At 46.8% G+C, this 19,589-nt stretch overlaps 1 protein-coding gene across 1 annotated transcript in view; it reads left to right on the top strand.

Annotated features, from left to right (window-relative positions):
* The window catches only part of LOC138627759 (zinc fingers and homeoboxes protein 1-like), a 15,660-nt gene extending 3,960 nt beyond the window's left edge, over positions 1–11,700 (top strand). The window contains 5 exon segments of the mRNA XM_069710321.1: positions 229–355; positions 888–2,078; positions 2,389–2,520; positions 4,061–4,524; positions 9,671–11,700. Of these exon segments, the coding sequence (XP_069566422.1) occupies positions 229–355; positions 888–2,078; positions 2,389–2,520; positions 4,061–4,516 (1,906 nt within the window). The 3' untranslated portion in view covers positions 4,517–4,524; positions 9,671–11,700.
* The last annotated feature ends 7,889 nt before the right edge of the window (positions 11,701–19,589 follow it).

Below are 19,589 nucleotides of genomic sequence, written 5' to 3'. Positions count from 1 at the left end.
CCTTCGTATAAAAACCCAAGAAAACATCAAAGAGCAGTTTTAAACATTTGATGCAGGTTTTCTAAATCCAAAATGTTTAATCAAATCAAAACATGTTTTAGTTTGTTCAGTTAAAGTTTTTCAGATGTTTCCTTTTAGTTTAACAACTTTATATACAAATCACACATGAAGGTGTTTGTGTTGGACAGCTTATTTGTTGTTGTTGTTGTTGTTGTTGTTTTGTGGCAGGTTTCCGTACCCGTCGGTGTCGGAGATCATGGGTTTGTCGTCACAGACCAAGTTCAGCGAGGAGCAGATCAAAGTCTGGTTTTCTGCTCAGAGACTCAAACACGGAGTCAGCTGGACGCCGGAGGAGGTGGGAGGAGGCGCGGGCACGCACACACACACACCACGTCCAAATATGGTCACTTCCTGTTCCAAACCGCTCCGAACTAGCAAAGATGGCGTCGGACAGAATCTGAACTGGAGGATTCATAACGTTCACAAACCAACGATGACATCACTGCTGGTTGATGACATCACTGCTTGGTTGATGACATCACTGCTTGGTTGATGATTGGTTCATACAAACAAACGGCACCCAAACGTGTGACGTCCAATCAGCCAATCAGAGGAGCTCCTGCTTTATGAAACCAAACAGGAATCTTTATAGTTGTAAACAAATATAATCGCCACAAAGAATACGAATGATACAAATATAGAACATTTTCGGTGAATATGGGCCGAACGGAGGGCTTTGCTTCCAAGTCTGCTGCTATCGGGTGGGCGGGGCCTTCTGTGGAGGCGGGGCTAGGGAGACGTCTGCACGCACAACATCAGAGTAAGACAAGAGCTCCAGTTCCACTAGGTGAGTTGTCCCGTTAACGTTGGCTGTGCTGCTCCTGCAGGTGGAGGAGGCGCGGAGGAAGAAGTTCAACGGCACGGTGCAGACCGTCCCTCAGACCATCACCGTCATCCCGGCCAACATCGCCGCCGCCACCAACGGCCTCCAGTCCATCTTCCAGACGTGTCAGATCGTCGGCCAGCCGGGCCTCGTCCTCACGCAGGTGGCCGGCAACGGCGGCACCGTGCCGGTCGCGTCCCCCATCACCCTGACGGTCGCCGGCGTCCCCGGCAACCAGCCCAAAGCCGCCGAGCCGTCGACGTCCGAGTCGAAGACGGAGCTGTCGGCCGGCGCGTCGCTGAGTCTGGACACCGGCGCCACCAAACCCAAGAAGTCCAAAGAGCAGCTGGCGGAGCTGAAGGCGAGCTACGGCCGGCGGCAGTTCGCCACCGAGGCGGAGATCTCGCGGCTCATGCAGGTCACCAAACTCTCCAAGCGGGCGATAAAGAAGTGGTTCAGCGACACGCGCTACAACCAGAGGAACTCCAAGGACCACCACAGCCTGCTCGCCGCCGCCGCGTTGGGCGGAGGGAGGGGGGGAGGGCGGAGCGGCGGCGGCGCCGCCAGCCTTAACGATGCCAATAGCGGCGAAGTCGCCGCTACCACCATCATCATCGACTCCAGCGACGACGCCGGCGACTCCTCGCCGACGTCGGCCAGCGCGCCGGGCTCGTCCGGCGCCGCCAGCGACCCGCGCGTCAAATTCCGGCACGCCTTCCCCGACTTCACGCCGCAGAAGTTCAAGGAGAAGACGCCGGAGCAGCTGCTCGTCCTGGAGGCCAGCTTCCAGCAGTCGGACACGCCGTCGGACGAGGAGCTGAGCCGGCTGCGGATGGAGACCAAGCTGACGCGGCGCGAGGTGGACGCCTGGTTCACGGAGAGGCGGAAGATGGCGGGACAGTCGCGAGACAGCGACGGCGAGGGCGACGCGGACAAGACCAAGCCGTCGTCCTCGGCGCGGGAGCGGCAGACGACGCCGCCCGCCGGCAGGAAGGTGGTGAAGAAGACGCCGGAGCAGCTGCACATCCTGAAGAAGGCCTTCGTCCGCACGCAGTGGCCGACGTCCGAGGAGTACGACCAGATGGCCGAGGACAGCGGCCTGCCGAGGCCCTACGTCGTCAACTGGTTCGGAGACACGCGCTACGCCTGCAAGAACAGCAACCTGAAGTGGTACTACCTCTACCAGAGTGGCAAGGTGCGCACGCTTCCTTTACCGTAACCACGACAACGTGACTCGGGAGTCCGGGAAATGTTTTTCAAGAAATGTTACGATTATCCGACAAGTTACCGACTCGATAAAATCCGTAATCTAAACGTGTTCACGTCAAATTCGCTCTCCAAAATATAAAACTTTTTTTGGTTTGTCTGCGCCATCTCCGTGAGAAGGCGGAGTGATATTTGAGGATATTGTCGGTACTACTTGTTGCATAATCATGTTTTTATTTGATCAGTCTCAGCGATGTTGGCGAGTCTTGAACGCACCTCGACTGTCTGCTGGGTTTCAGGTGGACGAGGCGCTGAACGGTGGAGCCAAGAGCCAGAAGAAGTCCAGGAAGCGTTTCCGAGGTTGGTCGAGGAGGACACGCCGGCCGTACCCCTGCAAACGCTCTCCACAGGGGGGCGCCGGCGCCATCAAGGTGTGTGTGTGTGTGGGTGTGTGTGTGTGTGTGTGTGTGTGTGTGTGTGTGTGTGTGTGTGTGTGTGTGTGTGTGTGTGTGTGTGTGTGGGTGGCTTTCACAGAACAAACACAAACCGCAAGAATGAAAACCAACTTTATTGACTTTGCAACTTAAAATCAGGCTGAAAGTAAAACGACTGATTCACATGTTTGTTTTTATGTATTTTACATGTAGAACAAAACTTTTACTTTCCAGTAGTTTAGTGTCGGAGGTATAGGAAGTCGATAATTAAGAAAAACAGATGAGTCCATAATGAACTGAATGAGTAGAGCTAAGGGGTGGCGATATATCGAATATACTCGATGTAGAAATAGAAAGCACAAATTATTATAGACACGAATGTTTGAATGCGGACAGATAGCCTCAAAATATCACTATACAGTGAACCCTCGTTTATCGCGGGGGTTACGTTCCAAATAGAGACCGTGATAGGTGAAATCCGTGAAGTAGTAACCTTTTTTTTTTTTACAATTATTATACAATGAAATACTCCATAATACATTGAAACCAAAGAACAAAACCTTTTTACAGGCCCAAGCATTTGTTTAACAAATAAAAGTACTGTATAAATGTTGTTGTTTTTTACAAATAACTACTGTACTGTAAAATAATAATTTGAATCATCAATATGAACTGAAGGCTTCAAATTGCTGAGATCGGCACCGCCCCACTGCGACCCGAGTCATTGGATTAGAACGGGAGGAAATGAAAAATGATTATGAAAACAAATACAAAGTACAGTAGGACAAATAGTGACTCGTGTATTTCACTGCTCTTCTGACTGAGCCGCTGCATCCTGACTCCGCTCTGCAGCGGTTCTTTCTTCTAAAGCCGGCGGTGCAGGTGTGGTTTTTCGAGAGAAGAACATAGTTATCGGTAGTTGTTGTCGCTCTTTTTTCTTCTGGGCAAAAAGATTCTTATAAACCGACATGCCACCATCGATTATTTTTAATTTGGCAAGCTGTTTTACGTACGTGTACATATTAAACCGCAACGTTATTGACAAACAGGTAGAGAAGAAGCGGAGAGACTGTTTAGCCAATCAGAATGCAGAACACAATGCACGATGCAAATCCGTGAAGCAGCGAGACCGTGAAAGGTGAACCGCGTTATAGCGAGGGTTCACTGTATATATTGTGTATCGCAATATTTTTAGGCTATATCGCAATACACGATATACATCGTGATATTTTGAGGCTATATCGCTAAACAAGGAGGTTTGAATGCAGACATATAGCCTAAAAACATGTAATATATATAGTGTATAGTGATGTACCCTAAAAGTATTGCGATATTATTTTTAGGCCTTTTAATTAAAAATAATAAAAGTTTCTTTTTTCATAAATAGTTTGTTTGATTGGAAAAAAAAACCAAAAAAAAAAAACCCTCTGTTTTCCTTTAAGGACCATTTTAACCTCGTATACACAGCGTGTCAAACAGTTGGTTCTCCTGTCAGACCACGCTCAGGGACTAAAGTAACTTCCCCTCCGTCCTGCAGGTGAAGTCGGGGAAGGCCTTCCTGAAGGACTACTACCTCAAACACCGAGCGCTCAGCGAGAGAGACCTCGACGACCTCGTCACCAAGTCCAGCATGAGCTACGAGCAGGTCCGAGACTGGTTCTCCGAGACCGCCAGGAGGGCGCAGGAGGGCAGGGAGCCCTTCAGCGGCGAGGAGACGGAGGGAGAGGAGGGCGAGGAAGAGGAGGACGACGAGGACGAAGAGGAGGAGGAGGAGGCAGAGGCAGCGGCAGAGGAGGAGGAGGAGGAGGAGCACGGGGACAGCGAAGGAGAGATGGAGGTGAAAGAACAGGGAGAGGAGGCGTCGGACGAGGAGAAAGAGGACGCCGAAGAAGAGGAAGACGAGGAGGAGAAAGAGGAGGAGGAAGACAAAACAATCCAGGAGGAATCTGAAGGGGTCAGCCAATCACAGCCTCAGGCAGAGGAGCAGACATGAGCGGACAGGTGAGTGTTTCCATGGCAACATGCAGCAATCAGCACATCTTCATCTAACTAGACACGTAAAGCAGATCTGCAGCTGCTGGTCACTTTTCATTGATTAGTTTGATCAGTCTGTTCATCTGAGCACCACCAATTATTTGAATTATTTGACATCACTCCATACTATACACTTACTATAGTATACTTTACATGTATTATGACACTGCATTCTATACTATGACATCACACTGCATTCTATACTGACAACACATGGCATACTATACTATGACATCACGCCACGTTATGACATCACCCCACACTATATTATGACATCACACCATGCTATACTATGACATCACACCATACTATATACTATGACATCACACTGCATTCTATACTGTCATCACGCCACATTGACATCACACCACATTATATTATGACATCACAACACATTAAATTATGACATCACCACATTCTATACTATGACATCACGCCATACTATACTATTCGATTCAATTCAACTTTATTTATATAGCGCCAAATCACAACACAGGTTATTTCATGGCACTTAAAGTCCTTACAGCAAGACGTTACAATATTATACAGAGAAACCAACAATTCAATAATTCCCACATAAACTAGGAGGGAAAAAAACTCCTCTTTAAGGGAGAAAAACCTTCAACAGAGGGAAGAAAAACTCCCTCTTAACAGGAAGAAACCTCCAACAGAACCAGGATCAGAGGTGGGCGGAGCATCTGTTAACAGAACCAGGATCAGAGGTGGGCGGAGCATCTGTTAACAGAACCAGGATCAGAGGTGGGCGGAGCATCTGTTAACAGAACCAGGATCAGTGGTGGGCGGAGCATCTGTTAACAGAACCAGGATCAGAGGTGGGAGGAGCATCTGTTAACAGAACCAGGATCAGAGGTGGGCGGAGCATCTGTTAACAGAACCAGGCTCAGAGGTGGGAGGAGAATCTGTTAACAGAACCAGGATCAGTGGTGGGTGGAGCATCTGTTAACAGAACCAGGATCAGAGGTGGGAGGAGCATCTGTTAACAGAACCAGGATCAGTGGTGGGTGGAGCATCTGTTAACAGAACCAGACTCAGAGGTGGGCGGAGCATCTGTTAACAGAACCAGGATCAGAGGTGGGCGGAGCATCTGTTAACAGAACCAGGATCAGAGGTGGAGAACATCTGTTAACAGAACCAGGATCGATCAGTGGTGGGTGGAGCATCTGTTAACAGAACCAGGATCAGAGGTGGGAGGAGCATCTGTTAACAGAACCAGGATCAGTGGTGGGTGGAGCATCTGTTAACAGAACCAGGATCAGAGGTGGGCGGAGCATCTGTTAACAGAACCAGGATCAGAGGTGGAGAACATCTGTTAACAGAACCAGGATCGATCAGTGGTGGGTGGAGCATCTGTTAACAGAACCAGGATCAGAGGTGGGAGGAGCATCTGTTAACAGAACCAGGATCAGTGGTGGGTGGAGCATCTGTTAACAGAACCAGGATCAGAGGTGGGAGGAGCATCTGTTAACAGAACCAGGATCAGTGGTGGGTGGAGCATCTGTTAACAGAACCAGGATCAGTGGTGGGTGGAGCATCTGTTAACAGAACCAGACTCAGAGGTGGGCGGAGCATCTGTTAACAGAACCAGGATAAGAGGTGGGCGGAGCATCTGTTAACAGAACCAGGATCAGAGGTGGAGAACATCTGTTAACAGAACCAGGATCGATCAGTGGTGGATGGAGCATCTGTTAACAGAACCAGGATCAGAGGTGGGAGGAGCATCTGTTAACAGAACCAGGATCAGTGGTGGGTGGAGCATCTGTTAACAGAACCAGGATCAGAGGTGGGAGGAGCATCTGTTAACAGAACCAGGATCAGAGGTGGGCGGAGCATCTGTTAACAGAACCAGGATCAGAGGTGGGCGGAGCATCTGTTAACAGAACCAGGATCAGAGGTGGGCGGCCATCTGCCTCGACCAGTTGGGGTGAGAGGAGAGCAGAGAGAGAAAAGGACAGCATAGAGATAGAAGAGAAGAACTGTTGGTGGAGACAAGAAGTGCAGATCAGAAACATGCAGCTCCATGACGGAACATCTGGAAAAGAAAGAACAGAAACTACACGAGCGAAGGAACTGAGTGGAGACAACAGATAATAAGAAGAAACTATGGGAGAGAAGAAGATGGTGAGGTATGAGTCAGTTAAAGAGTAGGAGGAAAGAAAAGAAGCTCAGCATGTAACGAGGTCCTCCAGCAGCCTCGGCCTATAACAGCATAACTAAGGGTTGGTTCAGGTCTACCTGAGCCAGCCCTAACTATAGGCTTTATCAAGAAGGAACGTTTTGAGTCTAATCTTAAAGCTAGAGAGGGTTTCTGCCCCTCCAACACAAACTGGGAGCTGGTTCCACAGGGGAGGAGCCTGAAAACTGAAGCTCCGCCTCCCATTCTACTTCTGGAAACTCTAGGAACCACAAATAGACCAGCTTACTGAGAGAGAAGTGCTCTGCTTGGATTATATGGTTCTATAAGATCTCTAAGATATGATGGAGCCTGGTCATGTATACTATATACTATGACATCACAACATTCTATACTATGACATCGCGCCATACAATATACACTGCTCCAAAAAAATAAAGGGAACACTTAAAAACTCAATGTACCTCCAATCAATCCCACTTCTGTGAAATCAAGCTGTCCAGTTCGGATCAACACTGATTGAGGATCAGTTTCACCTGCTGTTGTACAAATGGAACAAACAGGTGGAAATGAGGCAATTATCAAGACGACCCTATAAAGGAACGGTTCTGCAGGTGGTGACCACAGACCGTTTCTCTGTCCTCGTCCTTTCTGGATGATTGTTGGTCCCTTTTGCATTTTGCCAGTGTCCTCACCACTAGAGGGAGCATGAGGTGTCTCCAACCCACAGAAGTTGTTCAGGTAGTGCAGCTCATCCAGGATGGCACATCAATGCACGCTGTGGCAAGAAGGTTTGCTGCGTCTGTCAGCACAGTGTCAAGAGGACGGAGGAGATACCGGGAGACGGGCCGGTCCACCAGGAGACGTGGAGGGGGCCGTAGGAGGACAACAACCCGGCAGCGGGACCGCTATCTGCTCCTTTGTGCAAGGAGGAGCAGGAGGAGCGCTGCCAGAGCCCTACAAAATGACCTCCAGCAGGCCACTAATGTGCATGTTTCTGCTCAAACTGTCAGAAACAGACTCCATGAGGACGGTACGAGGGCCCGACGTCCACAAGTGGGGTCTGTGCTCACAGCCCGACACCGTGCGGGGAGACCGGACTTTACCGGAGAACACCGAGATCGGCAGCTTCTCCGTCGGCGCCCTGCGGTCTTCACGGACGAGAGCAGGTTCCCACTGAGCACATGTGACAGACGTGACGGAGTCTGGAGACGCCGTGGAGAACGTTCTGCTGCCTGCAACATCCTCCAGCGGGACCGGTCCGGCGGCGGGTCAGCGACGGTCCGGGGAGGCGTTTCTTCGGAGGGCAGCGCAGCCCTCCGTGTGCGAGCCAGAGGTACCCTGACTGCCATTAGGTCCCGGGATGAGATCCTCAGACCCGTTGAAGACCATCTGCTGGTGCAGCGGGTCCTGGGTTCTTCTGATGCGGGACAATGCTCGGCCTCATGTGGCTGGAGTGCGTCAGCGGTTCCTCCACGATGAAGGCGTCGACGCTCCGGACCGGCCCGCCCGTCCCCCAGACCCGAATCCAATCCGGCACATCCGGGACATCGCGTCTCGTTCCGTCCGCCGACGCCACGTCCACCGCAGACTGTCCGGGAGTGGACCGATGCTTTGATCCGGGTCTGGGAGGAGATCCCTCAGGAGAACATCCGTGGTCTCATCAGGAGCATGCCCAGGCGTTGTAGGGAGTGATACAGGCACGTGGAGGACACACACTACTGAGACTCATTTGGACTTGTCTTCAGGAATCTCCACAGAAGTTGGATCAGCCTGTGATCTGATTTTTCCACTTTTATTTGGAGTATGATTCTGAATCCAGACCTCCATGGATAATGATTCTGATTTCCATTGATCATTCTGATGTTATTTTGTTCTCAACACATTCCACTGTGATGAATCAAGATTTGAACTGGAATATTTCATTCATTGACATCTAGGATGTTGTTTCAGTGTTCCCTTTATTTTTTTGAGCAGTGTACTATGACATCCCACCATTCTATACTATGACATCACACCATTCTATACTATGACATCACGCCATACTATACACTGACATCACACCATACTATACACTATGACATCACACCATACTATATACTATGACATCACGCCATACTATACACTGACATCACACCATACTATACACTATGACATCACACCATTCTATACTATGACATCACGCCATACTATACACTGACATCACACCATACTATACACTATGACATCACGCCATACTATACACTGACATCACACCATACTATACACTATGACATCACGCCATGCTATATACTATGACATCACACCATACTATACACTGACATCACACCATACTATACACTGACATCACACCATACTATACACTATGACATCACGCCATGCTATATACTATGACATCACACCATACTATACACTGACATCACACCATACTATACACTATGACATCACACCATGCTATATACTATGACATCACACCATACTATACACTATGACATCACGCCATGCTATATACTATGACATCACACCATACTATACACTGACATCACACCATACTATACACTGACATCACACCATACTATACACTATGACATCACACCATGCTATATACTATGACATCACACCATACTATACACTGACATCACACCATACTATACACTATGACATCACACCATTCTATATACTATGACATCACACCATTCTATATATTATGACATCACACTACATTCTGTAGTGACATCACACCATACCGTACTGTGACATGACGCTGGCTGTATGTAAATATTAGATGTGGAACGTTCCACAAAATCTACAGTTTCACCCAGTTTGAAATATTTATTGCCGACTTTCTTCCTCTGGTCCGTTTTCACACTTAAGATGTTGCTGGTTCGAATCCCCGACCGGCCGCTCACATGAAAGTCTCCTGATTTACTTCTTGTTTTTTTTTCCCTCTGCGATCCACAGATTTCTGGTTGCTTCCAGCCGGCGGAGGACGACAGACGTCAGCGTTTCTCAGCTGCCGGCTCGCGACCCAGCGAGGTCACGTTGCTGTTGAACGACAGGTTCGTGCCTTCCAGATGAACTTTGGGTCGTGGCGCCGCTGAGAATCACTGAGGTGAAGGAGCTGAAGTTAAAGCGTCTGGATTTGGGTTTGTTCTCGCTGACAAACTGGGGACCAACCGCTCACCGGACGACGCCAGCGTACGTTGCTGCTCCGCTCCCGCAGACAACAAGGCTTTTATTTTGGTGAGAATGACTCGGCTTTTATTTTGGCCTTTTCTGTCATTTTTTTTTTTTCTTACTCAAAAAAAAAGAATCCAAAACATTTCTAAGACGTGAGACCTTGCGTGGTTTCCTCCTTATTAAGATGACTTTTCAGAATAAAGGAGGAACCATCGGACATCTTTCTCAATCAAGGGAACGTCCTCGACCCAATGATGAAAACATGTTGCTCTTCTAAAGGAGAAACTTTTTAAAGCTGCAGTTTTTTTTTTGTGAATAGACAATTCAAAATGAGTGCCATTCTGTTTGTACGTTGGTTTTAAATAAGAAAAAAAAAAGAAAAAAAATCAGTGCTGGAATGAATTACACGTTTTTGTATTTTTTCCAAGTGATTTGTTAAAAGTCCTGACGACATGTAAGATAACGAATTCTTCACACTGTTCTGATGCTTTGAAAACAGTGATCATTTCCACGTTGGCGGACGTTTGGGTTCGTTCAGTTTCAAAGACGTCAACTCGGTCGGAGAACCCAACAGAGCCGCATCATTAAAGGGAAAATCCACGTTAAAACTTTCTTCTTTTTTTTTTTTAAAGTCTAATCAGACGTTTTACAGCCCACGAGGCCATTAGAAGAAAGAAAAAGAAAATTCTCTGAAGAATTTTTTACCTTCGTAAATTGAAAAACCGCTGAAAACTTTCTTTCTTTTTTTTTTAGACCAATCAACCAAACTGAGTTTCTACTTTCAGCTTCTGACTGAAGGCAGCAAATTCAAAAATGTTCCAAAAGGTTTCTTGAACGGCATTCTGGGAAATGTAGGAAATCTGCTGGAGAAAAGTTTGTGCTACTAAAATGCTAACGAAAACAAAATCAATGCTAAAGTGGATTTTTCCTTTAACGACAATCCGTCAGATTTAAAACATCCGTGTTTTTATTTTTGTTTTGTTTCTAAACGACAGAGTTGATCGACTTGAAAAAGGATTTCGAACCCAAATAACTTTGTGTCCAAAAAAAAATACAACAAAAAAAAAGAACCAGGCATGTGTGCTCTACTTCAGGAAACAGGCAACTTTACCTCAGTCAGTTAAGCTACGAACTCGGTAAGATTGTGACATTTACACCTTAACGACAGTTTTCTTTCTTCTTTTTTTTTTTTTTTTTTTAAAGAGAGTTCAATACTGTATGCATGAAAATACGAGTACACGATAATTATGTCTTTCAGATGGCGTTCTTTATTTTTCTTTTTTTCTTCAAATTTGTCCTCGCCACCAAAGTAAGAGAATCACTTTAAAGAGAAAAACAAAAGAAGAGTTATTAGTGCATTTACTTGCTTAAATACGGGTGAGCAAACGGTATCTTTCAGGTTTTACACAAGAAATACAGACGATATTTTAGGGACAAGAAAACCACAAGCACTTGGCTTAGTTCCTGTGGGGACTTTTTAACTTTTCCTATGGGGGGGGGGGGGGGGGAATAAGCTTTTATTTTGCTTTTCTCTCTTCCTGTGTTGACTGAACCATGTAGGACTGTGTGAGGATATGCAAACAGAACAATCAGCGGGTGGTGGACTGGAAAAGGAACGTCTCCCTGGTTCGGGGTTTTAATGATTTCATCAGTGACACGAGCGCTGTAATTTTGCAAACTTAAGCCTTTCTGCCATTCGTTAAATTGCTTTAATAGCCAACAGTTTAGTAGTTAATTTATTTATTATATCTGGACTTTCATGGATATCTTTTTTTGTCTGCAAGCAGAAAAATAAAAAGTGAAAACACGGGTGTGCGTTTCATTTTTATTTCCTACTCAAACTTCAATCTTTATTTCTTACCAACTACATTAAAACCGGACGTGGACATTAATTCGATAAACCATGTATGTCCTAAATATTTTTTTACAGTCACGCGATAGTATTTCATATGTATGTCTGACTTTTATTCGTATTTTGGACGACATGCTATAGTATGACTTTTTTTCCGATTACAATATGTGGATTCATGCATTATTTCAGGCGAGTTTGTCTCAGCAGGAAGTTCAGACAGGCGGGCAGCCCGCACGATGAATCAGGCAGAGAACCGACAGATCAGAACTACAGGCGGAACAACGAGCGTCCAAACTTACGGCGAGCTGCCGTGGTACCAGGTGAGCCGGCAGAACGAAGACGAAGTGCAGGACCGGTGTTGAAATGCAGCCGGTGATCAGTGGAGTGCAGCTGTGCCAGCCGGCCAGAGGAGTGGACGAGGGAGGAGCCTGGAAGATGGAAAACAGAGACCACGCCCACCAGACACAGACCCTAACAAAGCACACAGAACATGAAAACAAACACAAGGAATAACAAGAACAGACATAATAAAAGAAATTAATTTAGTGTCTGGTTTTCTCTTCATACATACTGAACTAAAAACTGTTATGAGGTTGGTGTTTCACCAGGAGCCAAATGCAGGCTCACAGACTCGGGTATCGGTTCCAAAATACAGTCTTTATTTCAACAAACAAAAAGGTGGCACCTACAGCGTCCACTTGCTTCCTAGTCGGGAGGGCAACTCAACCACCTGGTGGCTCCGACAGGGAGCTCTGCTGCAGGAACGGGACGGACGGGGGACGGACGGGGGACTGGCAGTCCTTGCGGTGATCCTCAGGCACTCGCAGTAACTCGCCGTCGTCTAACTGTTGCTAGTCGTTGTAGTAATGAACCGACAACCCGAGTTGTGCAGGGGCAGGTCACATATAGTCCGGGGAGGTGATCAGGGAGATGCAGCACACCTGCAGGTGGTGATCAGGGGTGAGTGGCTGCAGCTGCTGGGACCTGTGAGGGGCGTGGCCACTGGAGGTGAGGAGAGGGGGACACAGGAGGAGAGGAGGACACAGGAGGAGAGGGGAGGAGGACACAGGAGGAGAGGGGATCGGGGGTCAAACAGGAAAACAGGACTCCTGACAAAAACAAAAACAGATTTCAGCCCCAAATGGCTAAAATCCTCTTACCGTACTTTATTTAAAATTTGATGTAAAATCTTTATTTAAAATCAACAGAAACAGAACAGATACATGTTATGTGCACTGGTTTGAATGGAAATTTAATTTAAAGGTAATTATCACATTTTAAAGTACTTTTACCTCCGTGGAGGATGTTACAGTCCCGCTGCAGTTAAACTCAGGTGGAAACATTTAGAAGTTTTACTGCAGTATTTTGTTGTATTACTCTTAAAGCGAAGGATGTGAATTATTGAGCATTAAATCCAGACTAGTCTTCGTTCTAGAAGCAACTTTTTTACTCAATCAAATGTTTTGATCCATGAGATTTCTGCTCAATAAAAAAAAACCTCCTGAATCATCTCGGAAACCAACATCTTAATATTTGACTTTTAATTTCGTCCGGTTGCTGTGTTTGGTCCCGGTGACCCGCCTCGGTCACTCCAGGTATTGGGGCGTTTTAGGCTCTGGTGTGTGGTAGTGAGCAGTGGCGTCTGTTTTCCAGCAGGTGGCAGTGTGAGCTCACACACCGGCCTCTCCTCCGGCTCTACTGTAAACCCATGTGGAAAAAAAAAAAAGCTGGTGGGAGGGGGGAAGGGGGGGTTAGGTAATAACACCATTTGTTCACAGATCTGGGCATTATCCAGCCTTCCTGGAAGTTCACTGGCTGGAAACCCGGGAGGATTTTTCTCTGCTGTTTTTGTTGTTTTGGTTTTTTGGGGTTTTGGGGTTGAAGGGCTGATTCATGTCACTCCTTCCCCGCGCCGAGATCTCTGCTCCCCATTTTGTGGCGTCGGGTCTCCCTCGAAAAAAACAAAAACAAAAACAAAAAAAACACCAGTTACACGCCACAAAACGGTCTGGAGAGGAACCGGACCGGACCGGACCGGACCGGACCGGAGCAGCGAGGCGGCGCCCGAAGAGTTAACCTGCACAAGACCTTCACCGAGGGGTGGGACCGCTGCTCCCCTCCTAATCAGAGCACAGGGAGAGAAAGGGATGAAGGAGGAGGAAGAGGAGCAGGAGGAAGGAGGGGGAGGAAGGAGGGTGACAGAGGGAGGAGGGATGAGGAAGAGAAAAATTAGAGTCGACACGAGTGGTGTGACGGGCCGAACAGAGGCCGCGTGAGGACAGGCGAGAAACCCTTTCACTACTGACCTACTTCCACCAACACACACACACACACACTAAAACACACACACACACACACACACACACACACACACACACTAAAACACACACACACACACACACACACACACACTAAAACACACACACACACACACACTAAAACACACACACACACACACACACTAAAACACACACACTAAAACACACACACTACACACACACACACTAAAACACACACACACACTAAAACACACTAAAAACACACACACTAAGACACACACTAAAACACACACACACACTAAAACACACATTAAAACGCATTCACACACTCACACACACACACACACACACACATTAAAACGCACACACACACTAAAACACACATATTAAAACGCAGTCACACACACACACACATTAAAACGCACACACACACACACTAAAACACACATTAAAACGCAGTCACACACACACACACACACACACATTAAAACACGCACACACACACACACACAAACACATTAAAACACACACACACACACAGAGGACTAAATCTCATGTTTAACACTTAAAACAACACTTGAGAACAAGCGGTTCTGTTGTGAACCTGGAGGTTCTGTATATCAGTCATATGACTAAACCTTTTATTTTGGGGAAATCGGACATTAAAAATGTGCCGAATTATCTGTCAGCAGCTGCTGTTTGCGTCGTGTTGTGTATTTTTTCGTGAACTATCACTGCTTTAGTTTGAAACGGAGGAAAAGTTCAAAGCGGGAAGATTCTCAGGCAGGTTCTGCACCTCCCTCTACGACCTCTAAACCCCACAAACACGATGACCTCCTCAAACGTGGGCGTCACACCGAATCTGGAAAATCTACGTTTTTGGTGTCAGTGTGTTCACGTTTAACGGATTTCCACAAGAACGAGTTACATAGCAGCACTGAGGCGTTTTCACAAGCGTGTCGAAGGTCGACTCACTTGAGAGAAGTTGAATGGGAGTCTATGGAGCCGGAGGCTTTTTGGAGCCGACCTCTAGTGGCACTCGCTGGTATTGCAGCTGAAGACACTTCTGGATCAGAACCATTTTACAGACCTGGAGCTACGAACTCTTTCAGAAACAGTCTGTGGGGACTGACTCGGTGTTGGAGCCTCTAGTGGCCGTTTGAGGGACTGTAGTTTTAAACAGTTGAACTCTTCTGGGTAAATTAAAGACTCCTTTCAGACTAAAATTCGTCGTCTGTGTTCATCCAGCAGAAAACAGTTACAGTTTTTATTTATTTGTCTCCTCACTTGAAACTTCGGTGACATTTAAGGTTTAACAATCATATTTGTTTCTTCCCATCAGATCTTGAGAACCGACTGTCCTCAACGACCCGTCTTGCGTGGGTTTGCCGCGGTAGCGACGTAGCCACGCCGGCTGACCCGGTAATTTCCTATGAGGAAGCAAAAGTGCCGGCGGACAGTTTATTTTGTGCGTCTGTCACCGGACCGTTTGTCCTCGTTTGTCCTCCAGCAGAGACAAAAACCTTCCAGCAGAGTGTCGGACTGGAATCACATTTCAAACCTCCAGATGTGGTTTGGATCAGATTTTTTTTTTTTTAAATCATCCATTTAACAATATGGAAAAAAGAAACGGGTCCGTCCTGGCAGTCTGCTTTTTTTGTTGCTTATTTCAACTTCCACTTTAGTTTTTTTTATGCACAAATGAAAAATGTGGCTAAAAGAACAGGTGGATGTATGAACTCATCATAATAAATATCTTCACGTGTCTGATGGAACTGAATCCTTGAGTGAGTTTTTCTTCAGGTGTGTTTGAACCTCCAGGTTTCCCCCCCGACTGAACCTTTCTCATCCATCTGAAGGTTTTTTAAGAGTACAGCCTCCTTTTCCCTCTTTTCATTTTTTTTTCCAGCCGATTACGCAGCAAAGAGCGAGCGAGTGAGCGCGGAGAGATATGGAGTAAGAGGGGGGGGGGTGTCTGGTGCTGCTGTGGGTCAATCTGAGGACATCTCTCTTCACCCCCCCCTCCTGCTTCTCCTCCTGTACCCCCCCTTCCCTCCCCATGCGGCTGCAGCCTCTGCGTGCTGCATAGCTTCGCCCTACATATCCTAAAAAAAACCTTCTGACTGCACGACTGGCTGCACGCAAACCAGACTGCGGCATCAACGCACACTCCTCCTCCTCCTCCTCCTCCTCCTCCTCCTCCTCCTCCTCTTCTTCTTCTTTGCTCCGGCAGCATTACTCATCTGTTCATCCATTCATTCATCCATTCATTCACCCCCTTAACGAGGAGGAAATCAGACAGGAAGTCTGCAGAAGGATCGCGATCGGATTCTTTGCTCAGAGATTAAAGTTCCTTTTGGGGTTGAAACGTCTCCATAAAAAGTCCCAGCATGAAGTCTTAAAAGCTGCAGCGTGTCGGTAAATACATTCAACTGGAAACACACTTCATATCTACAAGTCGTAAAGGATCCGTCCATATGAGAAGAGTGGAAGGGAGGACGAGGTGGACGCATAGTTCATCCTCTGCTTCTTCTGTTTTTAGAGGTTTTGCTTCTTATCGTAATGAAAGTAAAGTTTTTGTTTCCCAGCTGTGATTGACATGCGATCGTTCACTATTTCGTGACGTGACGCGTTTCGTGAGGCTCCGGTTAGAAACGATGAAACGCAGTCGAAGGTGATTTGTGTCATAGATGTTGGAGTTTAAAAGCTGGACGAACTACACGAAGTTTATGTTTGAATAAAACTGGCGACAAATACCTTCAACCTCAGTGCTCACGAGGGGGACGTCACGAGGACGGATCGTTTGATGGGGCGTCGTTAGGGACGTCGTTAGGGGCGTCGTTAGGGACGGGCTTGTCGAGCATATTCGCTGCGAGCAACTCGACCACCGCCTGCAGGAACACAGAAAGCAACTCAACATGTCGTAAACTCGAGCTCAACAAATGCTGTTAAACTGGAAACTCACGTCTGATTAGCAGCATGTCTTTATTTTCATCTTTAAAATGAGGGCCGCTGTTCGTTCTGCACACCCAACATCAAACTGACTTCACTCTGACGGCGGTACGCAGCTGTGCCAGACTGATGATCTGCTGCTTCCATCTGCACAGTTTGACTGCAGCGACTCTTCCTTTATTTTTCGGTCGTTAGTCGTCTTTACACGTTTCTGCTGCTAACATTGCAGCGCCGCACGTTTTTCTGGTCGTAACCGAGCGGCAACCAACTGTGACATCACCAGCCAGTTGGGATTTTTTTGCTATTTTGGACCTGGAAGTGACCATATTTGGACGAGCGAGGGGTAAATCTGACTGGGAATTTTAGCCCACTATGCTCCACCCAACCTGACTGCTACCCAAGGCCTGTCAATCAAACAGCCACGCCCCTAAAACATGGAGGGAGTTTATCTGATGACATCATAACGACTTGTGGAAAACATTTATTGACTTTGTATTTCAGGAGTGAACTTGAACTTTTTGGAGGCAGCTCCTAGCGGCCCTCAGTGGTACTGCAGTTTAAGGCACTTAAAGCTACGTCCACTTTCTACGTACAGTCTACGGGGTTGTAACGTGTTTTTCTACATCGTTTGTTGTTTACTGTTGACAAACAGCCTTCAGGCGCACTAGTGCCACCTTCGAGGCGGTAGTAACGCATTGCTACGAGGTGCCGGTAAACCACAGGAAATAAGAAAAGTCAGACAATAGCCACGTAAATTTATCCTTTAACAACAAAAACACCCGAACTCTGCGAATAACAAATTCTGAAAACGGGACTGTTGTTTTTTTCGATGGTGCGAACAAAGACCAGCTTCCTTCATGAGAAGTGTAATAAAGTCCTCATAAACTCTCCATTAAGTCTTTTTTTTTTGTTACATATTCCTTTACATGTTGGATATAAAAGTCTTGTCTTGTTCACCGTCTGCACCGTTGGCGTAACCTGTTGACCTCGCTGCACGTAACCAAACCCGCTGCCGTCTGTACACGTGATCCGTTGCAGTCGTACTGCGTGTCCGGGACCCTCGGGACGTTTTGCTGTGTCAGATTTAACCGTTTATGAAGGGGGGAGGGGGGAGGGGAGGGGGGCTCCCGGTGGCAGCTGTCCTTAATACAATATAAAAAAGAAACTCTTCATGTTTTATGCTGTCAGTCTTTCTGTTTGTTTTTTAGCGGTAGATTTCTCTCATAAACGGTGAAGTTGTTATTCACGCTGACGGTCGTCACACCTCGTTACAGATCCTGAAGCAGGAGGGAGAAAAAGAAACGGCACGAAGGAGACGGCGCTTCTTCCACAACACCACGCTCCGGTCTTCTATTAACTGTCCGAGCGCTCCTCCCCCTCCTCCTCCCCCTCCTCCCCCTTCTGCTCCTCCTCCCCCTCCTCCTCCCCCTCCTGCTCCTCCTCCCCCTCCTCCTTCTCCTCCTCCTCTCCCTCCTCCCTCTCCTCCCCCTCCTCCCCCTTCTCCTCCTCCTCTCCCTCCTCCCTCTCCTCCTTCTCCCCCCCCCTCCTCCTCCTCCTCCATTCCCCGATAATCCCTCCAACATGAGAATAAATAATTCACCGCTGTCGGCTCGCTGACGCGTCGCTGCAGTTTTTTTTTTGGTGTTTCCTCCCTCGATCTCCAAAAGTTTACCGGCTCGCTGTTACGTGCCGACTGAGTGGACGTGACAACAAACACCAAAAGAAGGACGCAACACAACTAAACAATAAAACCGTATTAATCTTAATTAATCTTAATTATTAATTGAGTAGCTGATGAGACACAAAGATGAATATAATCAACGACACGTCACGAAAATCAAAAGGAAACAAGACGAACTCAATTAAACAGAATTGAATTAGAAGTAATTTCTTCATGAGGAACACATGGCGACAACTCATGAAACCAGACTGGGTTGGTGTTTTAAAGTTATCGATAAGAGCTTAAGAGACGGTTTAAAAAAAAATTAAAAATTAAAGAAAGAAAAAAGAATCGTTCGAGATTATAGCGGCAGAAGTTTCTGCAACCTTTGACGTACTCAGAAATATGTTGGGACCAATATTTCAACAAAAAAAGACGTTGGCTGACAGCACCTAAACTTTCTGAGCAATTATCATTCAAAAAAACCTTTAAATCTAAGCTTTTCTTTCCTTTAACTATTTTGCGGTGAACTAAGACCGATCACGTTGGTTTTGAATTTGGGAAAATCCGCCACGACTGAATCATCGGCGCCCCCTGCTGTTTCCATGTCTTATTCACAGCAAAACGAAAAGTTCGTATCAAAGAGACGCAACTCTCAGAATAATTAACAATTAATAAACTATGAAATATGTGAAATCACAAGTTTATAAAAGCTGCTGTTGTTCTGTGATCAATAAAAACGTGTTTTTTTTTTAAAAGAGGTGAGTTTTATACATTTAACGGTTAAAAGCATCTTCTTTAGTCTGACCTGTGATGTTGGTTGCTGTAATCTACGACCTGCTATCGCTGTGCTTCCCCTCCTCTGTCCCACCGGTAATCCCTTCAACACGAGACAACCCTCCCCCCCACACCCTTTACTAAACGAAGTAATGGCCGCCTGTCTCGGATGCCTCAGCT

The sequence above is a fragment of the Brachyistius frenatus genome, unplaced genomic scaffold (assembly GCF_029030835.1).
Source record: "Brachyistius frenatus isolate BFR_SWC_R1_liver_20210118 unplaced genomic scaffold, ASM2903083v1 Contig_91, whole genome shotgun sequence".
In the NCBI taxonomy this organism is placed as follows: Eukaryota; Metazoa; Chordata; class Actinopteri; family Embiotocidae; genus Brachyistius; species Brachyistius frenatus.
This window is presented reverse-complemented; position numbering and strand designations above follow the sequence as displayed.